This window comes from Oxyura jamaicensis, chromosome 3 (genome assembly GCF_011077185.1).
Source record: "Oxyura jamaicensis isolate SHBP4307 breed ruddy duck chromosome 3, BPBGC_Ojam_1.0, whole genome shotgun sequence".
NCBI lineage: Eukaryota > Metazoa > Chordata > Aves > Anseriformes > Anatidae > Oxyura > Oxyura jamaicensis.
This window is the reverse complement of record NC_048895.1, coordinates 94,180,279-94,193,105: the sequence shown is the minus strand read 5'-3', so window position 1 is coordinate 94,193,105 and position 12,827 is coordinate 94,180,279. Positions and strand designations below refer to the sequence as shown.

Genomic DNA, 12,827 nt, shown 5'->3' with positions numbered 1-12,827 from the left:
TTAACCACGCCTTACAGTTCGGATAAATTGCCATCTAGAGATAACTATTTCTTTCCACTGACTAGAAAACTAGTCATCGTTCAAAATCAAGCACCTGCTGCTTATAAGTCTAGAGTTACTGTACCAGGCTTTGTCTCCTTTAGGTCTTTCCCACAGAGGTTGTACTTTTCCTGCTGTGCTGCTGGGGTTGGTTCAGGGCTGCACCATCTTCATCCAACGTCTCCACCATTTCCATCCCATCAGTCTCCACCATGGGTACTTGCTGAAAGAGCAGGGCTCCATCTAGGGACAGAGGAAAAGTAACATCAGGATAATTCAATGCCTTTTGTGTTGTTCAAACGGAGCAGAGACACACCTAGTAGTTGCCTAGGGCAGAAATTCCCCCTCCCCCCCCCCCCCCCCCAGCAAACAGGATATAGAACAGCCTTCACTAAGAGCAGGAGCTTAAGTATGATGTTAACAATAAAACATTGATCAGCATGGGAGAGATGTTGTGGCCGAGCAGTATCCTATGCTGTTGTCCTCTTCCCTCTTTAGGGAAATGACTTCCTCAAAAAATCCATGTCACACTCAGGATGTGTTTATGAACACTTTGCAAAGGTTAAGAGATTCTGTAAACCTGTTTCAACTGCTACTAACCATACAAAAATATTTTACATGTTGCCATAAATATGCAGGCACCTTGGACTTTACAGTTCTTGGGTTACCATTTTAATAATAAACACAGGTTGCTCAACTCCTTATTTAAAGATGCTGGTGTAGAAGCAGCTCCCTCCTGCACACCACCATAGCTGCTCCTGTGGCACCTACCAAGCACTACTCTCTGGCTTCCCACTGTGCAGTGGCAGTAACCTGCCAGATGTCTTTGGCATCTTCCACAAAGACAAGCTTTTTGAATTGCATTTCTACAGGGGATTGACTTTATTTGTGCCAGATGTCCCTGCTGGGGCTGTGCATCAGAAATGAGAGAAATAAAGCCAAACAGCATGTTCCTGCCTCAGCTTTCCTACTACTCATTGCCAAGGGTGAGTGTAAGTCTCACCAGCCCTCTGAGGGCTCCTCTGTGCAGGCAGTGCCCAAGCAGGAACACGCAGCTGATGCTCAGATCCTACATATCACCCCCAAAATATGAACCTACCCCTCCTGAACCTCAAAGCAGTGGCGAATGCACACAAACGTTTGCTCCAAGGCAACCAGCAGGTCCCAGTAATGCACACGGCCTCTCCTGCTCTTCCTTTAGTGAGAACTTTCCTACTGCTTTCAGTGGGAAAGGACTTGTAATTCCACTGATGGCCAATGTTTTAAACCCAAACAGGCTGTGTACAACCACAGTGCTTACTTCCACTAAGCACAACTTCTGCCGGGCTATCAGAATGATGCTGCAAACTGCTTTGTGTATATATATAGGTCTTGCAAGAGCAAGGGCTGAAGGCAAACCTAAGTCTTTGTAAAATACATCAAAACTACCAAATAAGTAAGTGCTTTAGGACAGTTAAGAGTGAAATTTTTCCTAGGATCACTGTGTATTGTGCCAATAGGTCAGCAGCACTGGGCAACAGGGGAGATGACAACAAGCATCTGTGTATCTTCTTTGCTTACTACTGTCTTGAAGGCTGGTGAGAGAACTGAAGTACTCTGATGTGTCTTAAGAGCATTATCAAAGTCTGCTAAAGACTAAGTTATCCCTGCTAGAACCCTGTACAAGGACTCGAGAATACTCAGTAAGGAGGCATTTTACACTTCTCTGGCTATTAGGAAACTCCTGCAGACTGATGGCCTCTAAGACCCCTCTACTTCTCATGAGGTTTACAAAAGACTTAGATCCAACCCATCTCCCTAGTTTGCCCTAAATTTGGAAGATCCCAGTAATAGTCTATAGACCTGTCACTCTGTGGAGGCTGAAGACTAAACTGACAAACCTGCGTGGAAATATCCAAATAAGAAACACACCATCCTTAGAATTATTTTCTATTCCTTCCAGTGATGAGGAGCTCTGAGCAGACCCTTGCCCAGCAATATTAATTCCCTTGACAAAAAAAAATAACAAGTAACATATGATTAAGTTCACCCTAAAGTATACAACTACTGGCTAGAGGATTGCTTTTCTTCTGCTGCTTTGAAGTGTTTATCGACTGGGTTTGATTTGATTTTCTGCACGAGCACCTAGTGACATCCAAGATGTCCTGTGTCAGCTGTTCCAGAAGTCCATGAGTTTTCAGTAGTGCCTGTGTCACATCATGCAGCCCTGTGACAACAGTGTAAGTGAAAAAGGTTGTGTTATATGGAGGGGTACACACCGGTTTGTATATATACACATCTAGGTGTCTTCATCTCAAACCAAATCAAGAAGATAAAAAAAAAAAGTTCTCATCAACCCTCTCTCACAGAATAAATTGAGCTCTACTGATATCAGGAAATAACCCATCGTTTGGGCCAGATCTGAAGCACTACAGGGCATATCTATACTAGAGGTCTGGAACAGAATGCTTTTGAAGTGCATTTCTTGACTGTGCTTTGGGTCCCACCACATTGTGACCTTGGAATGCACAAAATGGATCTTTGCTGTGTGAAATTAAACTGAAAATCGTGCTTTCAGAGTGCAGTTTAAACAGCATTCTGTCACCACAACCATTCAAGCTAGGCTGAAGTAACCCCACCCCCAAAACCACACAGCACTGATGCCAAGTTTGCAGTACGGACTGTCCTTCTGTTCAACTTCATTGCTACTGTGCCATGCTCTTTGCTGACTGACATGGCTACAGCCCACCAGGCTTAGAATTGACAAACACTGACAGACACCCGTTCTTCTGCATCCTCACGTGTGGAACATTCATTCACCATCACACCACACCTTTCCTCAGATTCTGGAGAAACAAATCAGCAAAGGAATGAAGATCGACAACGACAGAGTTTTCCAAATTTTCTTATTAAACCAATCTGAGATTAAAACAGGGATTAAATTGCAATTGCAGTCAACATTAGCAAAACAGGTGACATAAACTAGTGTCAATCAATATAAACCCTGTATTCCTGGCACTGAGAGGAAACTTCACAATGCTGAGAACTTCAGTCGCTCTGAAGCTGGGAGATTGATGAGCTCTCAAGTGGGCAATTCATTCATCAAATATTACTCAAGAGCATTCACTGCATTACAAGGTCAAGAAACACCCTGTTTTTCAGTATCTAGCCAGAAATTAAACAATGACATCAGGGACTGAGAAGCACCAAGATAACACCCTATGAGCAGCTTTTCAAAGACCACGTGCCATTTATTTGATTAAAAACATTTGGCATTCCTTTGTAAACTCATCTGCGGAAACCACACACTGAAGAAACTAATAGAGAGCAGAAAAGAAATAACATTTTGAGTATGGTAGTCATTAAAGTTTGGACAAGAATTATACCAGGTCTGTGTGATGGTTTACTACCTCCCTTTCCCATCTCCCTTCTTTGGTTTAAAAATGCAAATGAAATGTTTTTATGGGTTACACAGGTTAACAAGGACCCCCTTCATATCAAGTCTTTGAGGATACATTCTGTATATAAGTTAAAGTTTGCAAGCCCCAACTTTCATTCATGAGACAACATAGCAACAAGAACTCGTAAGAATAAGAAGTTTATTTGATTAGAACGGGCCTTCTAGGTACACCAGTTATACAGGTATGACAGCTGGCAGACATTTTATTTCTTAATTCAGTAATAAAAATGCCACTTGGTTATGAAGGCACAATGCTGGTATTTCAGACAAATCACTAATGTCCAGCATAACTGGCAAGAGAAACACCTCCCTCCTACTTTCTTTAAAAAACATCTCTTTCATTTTACTAAGGTGAAGTTAAAAACAGCAAAGACCTGAATTGGAACCAATCATACAAAAATCTGATCTGGATTTCAGCAGAAAGTCCTTAGAGCCAGTAAAACATGCTGCAGCCGTCAGTCAGCAACTCACATTTCCTTCTCGTTTGCTTTCCCCTCTTCCAGTGAGCTTCCAAGAAGACAGCAAGTCTGCTGCCATTTCAATTGCTTAAAACTACCAGAAAAATCTCAAGAAGAATGAAGGAAAAAAAAAAAACACAGGTTATTAGTGAAGTATAATTTAAAAAAAAATACATACTGTACTTTGCATGAGAGAACACACGACGACATTGTTCACTGAAACTCTTTTCAAATGTATCTTCACCTTCCCTGTGCAGTTTAATTGTATGCTCTCAGTTTCCTTCAACCAAGCAGAGATGTTCCTTTAGACAGGCACACTAATTTGCTTTTATATCATAATACATACGGAGAACTCTCCTCACAGTCTCCACATATTTATCATCAGGAACAGGTTTTCTCTGGCTTCCAGGCTCTAGAAACTTCTTGACTGTGGGGATGCTGCTTATCCTTCTTTTAAACGCCTAAAAGGTAAACAGTAAGTACACGGTATTTAAAAAAACAAAGTAACACAAGAAAAAAATGTTAAACTCATTTGTGGAAGCAGATGATTTAACTGAAGAGGGCAGCATTTACAGAAAGCATTAAGCAAATACTGTCTGCTGCTACTAGAGAAACTACTAACAATGTATGTCCAGAACTGTTCCATCAGCAAAAGAAATACTGCTAAGAGATGTGCCTGTATTCATCTCAGTCTTCCTAATGGAAGTCATTAGCATCCTTTAAAAAGCAGCATGAAAAGGCAAGACAAGAAAACCAGTTTTAGCCACGGATAAGTGGCTAAAGTTACTCTCCCTCACCCCCAAACTAATTATTTTAAATAGTAATAAGACAGCCCTCCATCTTGTATTGATATAAGTTGAAATGGAAACATTTATCTGTGGTTTCAGATATGATCTTTATTCAAATCACAGCTTGTGGTCTAGAAAATATTTTGTTTAGGCATCGCAGAGCTGTTGAGAGGATACAAAAAAAAACCCACAAAAATGAAGGGTGGTTTTCTTCATGTCTGTACAAGAATTACTCTAGAAAATTATACGTTCTGGAGATGAATCCTATTAGGAGTTTCTTCCTAAAGCAAGCAGAGCAAGACTACAATAGGAGTGACAAACATTCTTGTCTTATGTAACTGTCCACACATAACAGACGTTTCTCTTATCATACTTCCAGCCATGTGAGAATATTGTTAATGTAAGTTACCTGTAACTGAGGAAAGCTCGAGAGAACGTCCGACTTCTTCTCTTCTACCATTAAAATGGCTTCAAGAAGATGAACATCTGCCCAGCTAAAACTGTTGCCAACAAGGAAGTCCTGCCCATGGTCTTTCAGAACCTAGAAGTATCATACATAAAAGTGTTCATATGTGGATAAGCAGCTGTGGTTGATGTTTTCAAACACTCAGGCACACCTCCTTGGACAATACTTATTGCCTCCTCTTCTTTTCACCTTTTTCTCCCCAGCCCCTACGGATACTACTAACGTAGGAGATGTGAGCTCAGTGCCTACAATCACCCATCATTTATCCATGAGCAGTCCTCACAGCAGTGATCCAGAATCCCATCCTTCTCTTACCCATCCTTCCTTCCATCCTATAGCCCCTAGGTAACCCCATGTACTGACTACAGGGTTAGATCCCTCCTTGGTTTTCTACCCTTTCCAGCCTAATAAATCTTGTTTTTTTTCTGCATTTGGTTACAGCTTTAGTGGGAAAATAGAGATCAGCCAGAGAAAAAAACGTGATCCCAGTATGGCTTATGTAGCAGGACGTTCAGATTAGAAGACTTCTGTGCCTCCTACATCTGCCTGGGGAAACTAAAAACACTGAGGCATCTCCAAAACTGTGGTTTATAAACTGTGGTAATAACTGTTTACTACTGTGGTTAAATAAATAAATAACAAAGAATATAGTTGAGATGTTAAACAAAGTTGACAATTATTTTAAAATTGCATCTCCTTTGCAATGTAGGTTACATAGTTTCGTTTCTCCTAAAAGCAGGAAGCTGCTATTTCAACTGTGTATAACCACTGTTTACACATTCACTGGATCAAAGGGATACTTGGATCTTTCGTTGTCAGTGGTGATGTTGCTCAGACCATGAGATCTCCCTCAGAACTTTCTACATTTAGCCCACCCCCAGTTCTCTTACACTGCTCTGACTTTCCTCTCATCTGTCCAGCCTAGGGACAGTATGATGGCCGGTTTAAAGTGGGCTGAAACCTTCCTATTTCCTCCGCTTTTCGTAAAATACACAGTGTTCCTGCTGGTACCCTTCCAGAGCAGCGGAAGGAAGAGGTCCTACTACATACCTTTTCGTATACTGGGAAGTACCTGCTGGTGGCCTTTTGAACTATAAAGGCACGTTGTTTCTCTTTATCCTCAGCTGATAAGAACGGGAACATCAAAATAAAGCCCATAAGGTCCTCAGTTCCTCCAACATACATATCAATCCTTAAAACAAACAATAACAAGAACGACAAATGTAAATAAGAAGGTGCCTCCATAACCACAGATCTGCACTGTAATTGTAAAAGTTGAACTCCCCCTCCTCCATCATACAAATTGTTTTTCTGGTTAAAAAGTAGAGGTATGTTGGGTTTACGTGGCAATGTTTTGGTAGCAGGGGGCTGCAGGGGTGGGGGTGGCCTCTGTGAGCAGAGCCCAGCAGCTGGCCCATGTCAGAGCAGAGCCAGCTCCAGCCAGCTCCAAAAGGGCCCTCCACTGGCCAGAGCCGGGCCAGTAAGTGATGTCAATTTGCACCTCTGTGAGAGCGTATTTAAGAAAGGAAAAAATAATGCTGCAGAACAGCAGCTGGGAGTCTGAGGAGTGAGAAGCAGCCCTGTAGTCTCCCCGGTCAGTGCAGGAGGGCAGGAGGTGCTCCAGGCATGCAGCAGCAGTTCCCCTGCAGCCTGTGGAGAGGCCCCTGGTGGAGCAGGCTGTCCCCCTGCAGCCCACGGGTCCCATCAGGTCTCCACGCCGCAGCCCATGAAGGAGCCCAGAATTAAACAGGATTGTACAAGGGCTGAAGCTCAACTTCAAACATCAGCTTGTGCAAACAATCACTTGAGAATCACCAAAGAAACCCACAACACTACAGTGTAATTCATTCCAAACTAGCTTAATTGCCTAGATACATCTTACCTTCGGGGTTTCAGCCAAAGTCCAAGTGGAGTCAAAGGAACTAATAATGTGGCTGAAAAGCTGAAGTTGTCTATCAGGTCCAGCACCTAGCTAAATTATTAGTACCGACATTTTTATTTTCAGATAGCCCCTTTTATCCATTTTTTTTCCAGCGCTCTAACACCAGGTTTTGTACAGGAGACAAGACTCAAATTTAAATTAAGTCCTCATGAATATGAATAAAACATCTGGTAAAGTTGTTTATCGAAGTCTTCTAACCACCCTACACCATAAGAGTCTTATTACACATAAGAAACTCAAACAACTGCAGTTGCTGTTGTCAAGCAACAGCTTCTCAAAAAAGTCTCTGTAAGGATTAAATACAATGAGATGCTATCAGATATTCCTGCAAGGTTTAACACTTACCAGCTTCACCTCTCTGCTTTTCCAAAACTGCACTTCCACACTACAGAAGACAAGTTATCCAAAGTACTTCAGCCTGGCCTAATCGCAGTAAACCCCTCTCAAAACACTGCCCTCAAGCACAAATCAACACATACATTTGAATTCTATCTTCTAATAAACAGAAAGAATAGGCCCAGACTAAATACACAACTTGATGGAAAAGGATTCTGTCTGCAGGAAGAGGTATTCAAGGAATTGAAGCTATAGGTGATGTTTCATTAACACCACAAAGAAGCTGGTAAACTATGAGTGATGCTCCAGGCTATTTTTCCTGTTACTTTCCTGAACCAGCTTCAGCCAAGTCACCTAACTACTCACACTTCTGTGATATTTTATCCATTGAATTTGGATTCCTTACTAGTTAGCCTTTAATTTTCCTTTATTTGGAAAGCAATAGGAAACAGGCATTTAAAGGCCACTGAGATATCCCAAATACAATTTTTTCCTTCACGCAGACACAGCATGAAGACCTGGATTTAGTTTCACCTGAAACCAGAAGTCTTTAAGTGGTTTTAGCTGCCCTTTCTCCAATTCCTCAAGACCTAAAAAGTAAACTTTTTATAATGCTGAGGAACACCATCCAAACGCAGATAACATCACTTCCAGGACTTATTTTGCAAACAGAAAAGCTAAAAAATAACCGCTGCTTTCCTAAACGTTTTCAGTTTACAGAAGTAGTTCAATATTTACACTCCAGTCAGTTCCTGAATACCTGTGGCAAGCTATACTCATGTTTTACTAGAGCACAACGGACCCACACATCAAGCATTTTTTTAATGTAAAAATAATCTAATCAGAACAAATCAGTTGGGTTGCATTTAACGGTGGCTTGTCAGTCTCACTGCAAGTTGTGAGTCACTGAAGCACATCGGTGATTGTCTGTGCGCAACTACCCCGTTAATTCTACACATATCTAAGCTACTGTAACACATCCAAGAAGAATAGTCACAGTACAGGGCTCTCTCCTTCAGGTCCTTTCCGTAGAGGTTGTACTTTGCTGCTATATAGTTGAGGATGGCTCTGGTCTGCACCATCTTCATCCCATCAATCTCCACCAGGGGCACTTGCTGGAACAGCAGGGATCCGCCTGGAGAAAGGGAGAACAACACAGCAGTGTTGGATCTAGCACCTCGGCAGCAGATCTCATCTTCATAAAGGCATTACTTTTATGGTGAGCTTGCTGTAGGAAGCCGTTACGTTAAACTGGCATCATGCAAACAGTAAAGAGCAGATAAATTAATGTGAAGAATGGAATCATTGGGAATCACCAACCTTGCTTTAAAGAGCCAAAAAAAAAAAAAAAAGTGTGCAGAAGTTGTAGGCAGGATCATGTTCAACAGCTTTTATGCTGAAATTGAAATACAATCGAGACAATCTTCACACTAAACACATTAACTGAGTAAGAAGGGCCTAATTCTGTATATGTAAAAATATATTTGCATTCCACTACTTAAGAGACAGTTGAAGCAGATTTTAAATTCCAAAATTTTGCCCTCATTACCAGTATCTTAAGCTAGATCAGGACACTGATATCCACACATGGGGAAGAAAAAGAATTTTTTAAAAAAACTCAGTCTCTGAAAAAATCTCTGCCGTGTGGGAAGTCGGTCCCACAGTCTTTCAACATCTTCTCTGAGACTCTGTAAAGCCTGCTCACACTTCTTTTGAGGTTTTATATGCACTCACTTTGTAGGAGCTTCTCATACTGTTCTCGTGTTTCCAAAAACTCCTCTTCAAACTGAAAAAAACAAACAAAAAAGCGAATAGGGAAGAACATGAAACAAACATCTTTTCACATTTCTAGAACAGACAAACTTCAAACCTGGATAGTGCTTATCAAGGAAGAAAATACACATCTTGGTCTCTACATCCCATACCTAACTCCTAGGGAGAAAATGCAAGGGGCAGAAGCACTGGCAAAACCTCTTGGTCTCTCACATCTGACAAATGCTGCTAAGGCAACCCTAGCAGAAAAACTGGCATTAAGACCTGGAGTGAGGATAGTTTATTTGGTCATGAACAGGCAATTTAATCTGAGACAGTCAACAATATGGACTAGGCTGTCCTTAAAATGCTTCCTGACATGTGGAAAGAAGCTCTGCTGTGTGTTATTTTGATTTGGGAGCTTCACAGGAACAAATTATTAGAAAGTTAAAACAAAGCTTTTACAAAAGAACGTTAAAGTATTGTGCCAAGCAGGAAGATTAGTGCAGAAGCATATTTAGGACATCTAAAGATGAATTATTCACTAGATAAGAAACCCAAAAGACACAGCACTGCCTCTGATCAGACTGATTTACTGATATTCAGTATGGTTGAGGATGGCTGGTACTTACAGAGGAATTCAGTTCAAGATTAAGGCACCAAAGTTGGGCATTTACATGTACGTGTGCCGTACATGTCTAAGGTGCCATTAGAGTCAATGTAATCCATTGAGACTAGAAAGTGATTGAGCTTACCAAGCACTAGAAGCCTTGACATGAACTCCCAAGGGTTCTTCCTCAGTCAGCCTCTCTATGCACGTACGCATGACGTGTTAATAATTAAGATTTGCTGTAGCAGGGAAAACCCAGAAAGTTAGGCATACAAATACAACATGGATGCTCAACTAGGGTAAATGTGATCACATAGGCTAAGATAAGCTGTTAAGTCTACCCACATGAAGCAAGCAGGACAAAATACGTTTCACGCTGCAGCTCGTTTTGAAGGACGCAGCCAGTTGAATTAAAAGATAAAAATCCTTGTACGAGCCCTCAGCTGAAAACAGACAGACTGGAGAAAGCAAATTCGGTGCTGTTTTACTTGGCACAGATTATACTTGTTATGCCAGGAACACATGTATTGTTCAGCTCAATAGCACTGGGTAAGTAACAGAAGGCTTAATTAAGCAATCTGGAATTAAGCAAGAGCCTGGCTTACAGTGTCTCAGAAGACACGTAACTTGAAGCCATACTTTTGTGCACCTAAAGTAATAGCATTTAATCATGCTGAATAACCAATACTTATTTACTATTGCATTTTGGGATAGTTTTTCTTGCTTGGTTAATGACCAGCGTTCTGACAAGCTTAAAATATACAGCCTGAAGTTAAAATGGTGAAACAAACCTCAACCCCGGCTGCAGCTAACAACCAGCGAATGGACTCCATTTTGCCTCTTCCATCAAAGTAGTAAAGTTTAGGTTTCCCAGCCATGACTTTAGACTTCCTTTCACCTAAAATATTTATAAAAAATACATCAATAATGATTCAAAATATTGATGGCTATTGGAATAATGGATCACAGGACAATATTTTAAAGTTATTTTTCATCATTTCAATAAAGCTTCCAGTCTAAACTGATTTGGTTTTATTGCAGCACAGTCAAGTCACAGTTATTTCATAGCTGTCATTCTCCCCCAAATTCAGAAAAAGTAAGCATCAAGTTCCTAATTGGGAGATACTGGGAGGGAAAAATAAAGTCACCAGTGAGGAAATCATTAAAAACTTTTACAAAATGAAAGTTTTAGCATTAGAGCTACTCAATCCACTAAAGCCACTAAAAGCCATGTTTCAACCAGAGGGGAGAAAAGGGAGCAGACAGGGTTTTTCAGTCCTTATACTGAAGGACACCAGAAGTATCTAAACATTAATTTTACACATTAAACATGGAAACACGTTTTCAAAACATCTCACTTGTGAGACATCCCACTTGTGAAACATCTCACTGGCTGTGGTGATCCACAATATGTGATTCTACACAAGTAGAAACAAAAATAATCAGATAAATAGATAAAGACCAGTTTATTCTGTAATAAAACAGACTGAAATACTAAGATTCAGACTATTGTACTATTTATTCTTCTACTGGTCTCATTTCTTTCTATTAATAAGCCTTATTGATAAGTGTATCTTTATAGAAGTTTCTGTTTATCAGATACACCAGGCGTTGCAAGCAGAACTTCAGTACTTCCATGTCTCCATAAAGGAGGCTATTACTTGTTTCGTCTAGGACAGATGCACTGTGGTTGCAGAAGGAACTGGATTCCACTGCACAGCCATAAGCCAAGGGAGCACTGAATTTCGTTATACTAGCATTGCATATGCACACATCTGAAATAGCAACTCCTTGCTGAAGCTGAGGGCTGTTTTCCCTCTGCAGGGAGATGCCTTGTCACTCTAGGCAGCAGTTGAACCAGTCCTGGAAAGCAGCCTGTTGGCGTGCGAGCACTGACCCCAGTTCTCAATGTTCCGGGCACTCCTTCAGAAGCAGAGGGGGGGGAAATATCAACCTCTACCAGATCCTGAGCACAGAAGCAGCACCAGGCAAGACAGTGAGCAAAAAAAAAAAAAAAAAAAAAAAAAAAAGAAAAAAGACACAAAATATGAGGCTGCTGCTGACAGGAATTCAAAGGAGCAAGGTTGTTCCGCCCTTCATGCCTGCCGAGGGGCCTCTGCTTGGCATGGGGTGGCACAGCAGTGCCCGTGTCACCATGTCACGCTGAGCAGCAGTGGGATGAGCCCAGCACCTACCTGAACAGCACGAGAAGAGGCTGATGAAAACAATGAGCAACACAAGGTGCAGACAGACTGCAACGAAATGGGCAAAGAAGGCAAAAAGGATGGTTTTCCAAGAATGGAAACGGCTTGCAAGACAATTAAACTCACAAAGGAGAGGAAAAGAAGAAAAGCAAGGTGACTGTTAATTTGAAGTATTGAAAAAATAAGAGAAACATTAGAGCCTTTGGTTCAGCATGCCCTTCTGAGATGTGCTTGAAGCATGCCAATGTCACAGAATCACAGAACCATTAAGGCAGAAAAAGCCCTCCAAGATCATCTGGTCCAGCCATCCCCCTACCACTGTCACCCACTAAACCACATCTCTAAGCACCACATCCAACCTTTCCTTGAACACCCCCAGGGATGGTGACTCCACCACTTCCCTGGGCAACCCGTCCCAGTGCCTCCTCTCCCCCAGACTACAAAACCCCAGCTCCCTCAGAAGGCAACCGAGCGGCGGTGCCAGCCCCCAGGGACACACAGCGTAGGGGCTCCTCAAGCTGCGCCAGCCAGGTGAGGCAGGACAAGCACGTCCGGCTGAAGGAAACATGGAATCAGAGAACATCCTGCGCTGGAAGGGACCAACAAGGATCACCGAGCCCAACCCCTGTCTCCACAGAGGACCACCCAAAAATCAGAACTGAGGGAACCGCAGCGCACCAACAACGCGCTTCTACCTCACGCCCCTGCTCACCACAACAGGAGGAGACAAAATGGCGGCCGCCGCCCGCTGCCCGCCTCAGCTGCACTGAGCCGAGCCCAGCCGAGCCGCCCC

General features: G+C 42.1%; 1 protein-coding gene and 1 long non-coding RNA gene across 4 annotated transcripts in view; one reads left to right on the top strand and one right to left on the bottom strand.

Moving 5' to 3' along the window:
- Positions 1-10,299, top strand: part of LOC118163474 — a 20,913-nt gene extending 10,614 nt beyond the window's left edge. The window contains exons 2-3 of the long non-coding RNA XR_004749072.1: positions 4,885-4,888; positions 10,288-10,299. This is a non-coding gene — a long non-coding RNA (uncharacterized LOC118163474). The remainder of the gene's footprint in view (positions 1-4,884; positions 4,889-10,287) is intronic.
- Positions 3,598-12,827, bottom strand: LOC118163467 (glutathione S-transferase 3). Of its 3 annotated transcripts, none has more exons than XM_035320080.1 (7): positions 12,747-12,827; positions 10,622-10,728; positions 9,203-9,254; positions 8,471-8,603; positions 6,241-6,382; positions 5,134-5,265; positions 3,598-4,397 (listed from the first exon to the last, which is right to left on the bottom strand). In XM_035320080.1, the coding sequence occupies exons 2-7, from the start codon at positions 10,706-10,708 to the stop codon at positions 4,254-4,256; spliced, it is 690 nt and encodes a 229-aa protein (XP_035175971.1). In that variant the 5' UTR covers positions 10,709-10,728; positions 12,747-12,827; the 3' UTR covers positions 3,598-4,253. The 3 variants fall into 3 exon arrangements, with proteins under 3 accessions (XP_035175971.1, XP_035175970.1, XP_035175972.1); XM_035320079.1 differs by lacking the exon at positions 12,747-12,827 and adding an exon at positions 12,639-12,698; XM_035320081.1 differs by lacking the exon at positions 12,747-12,827 and adding an exon at positions 12,026-12,138.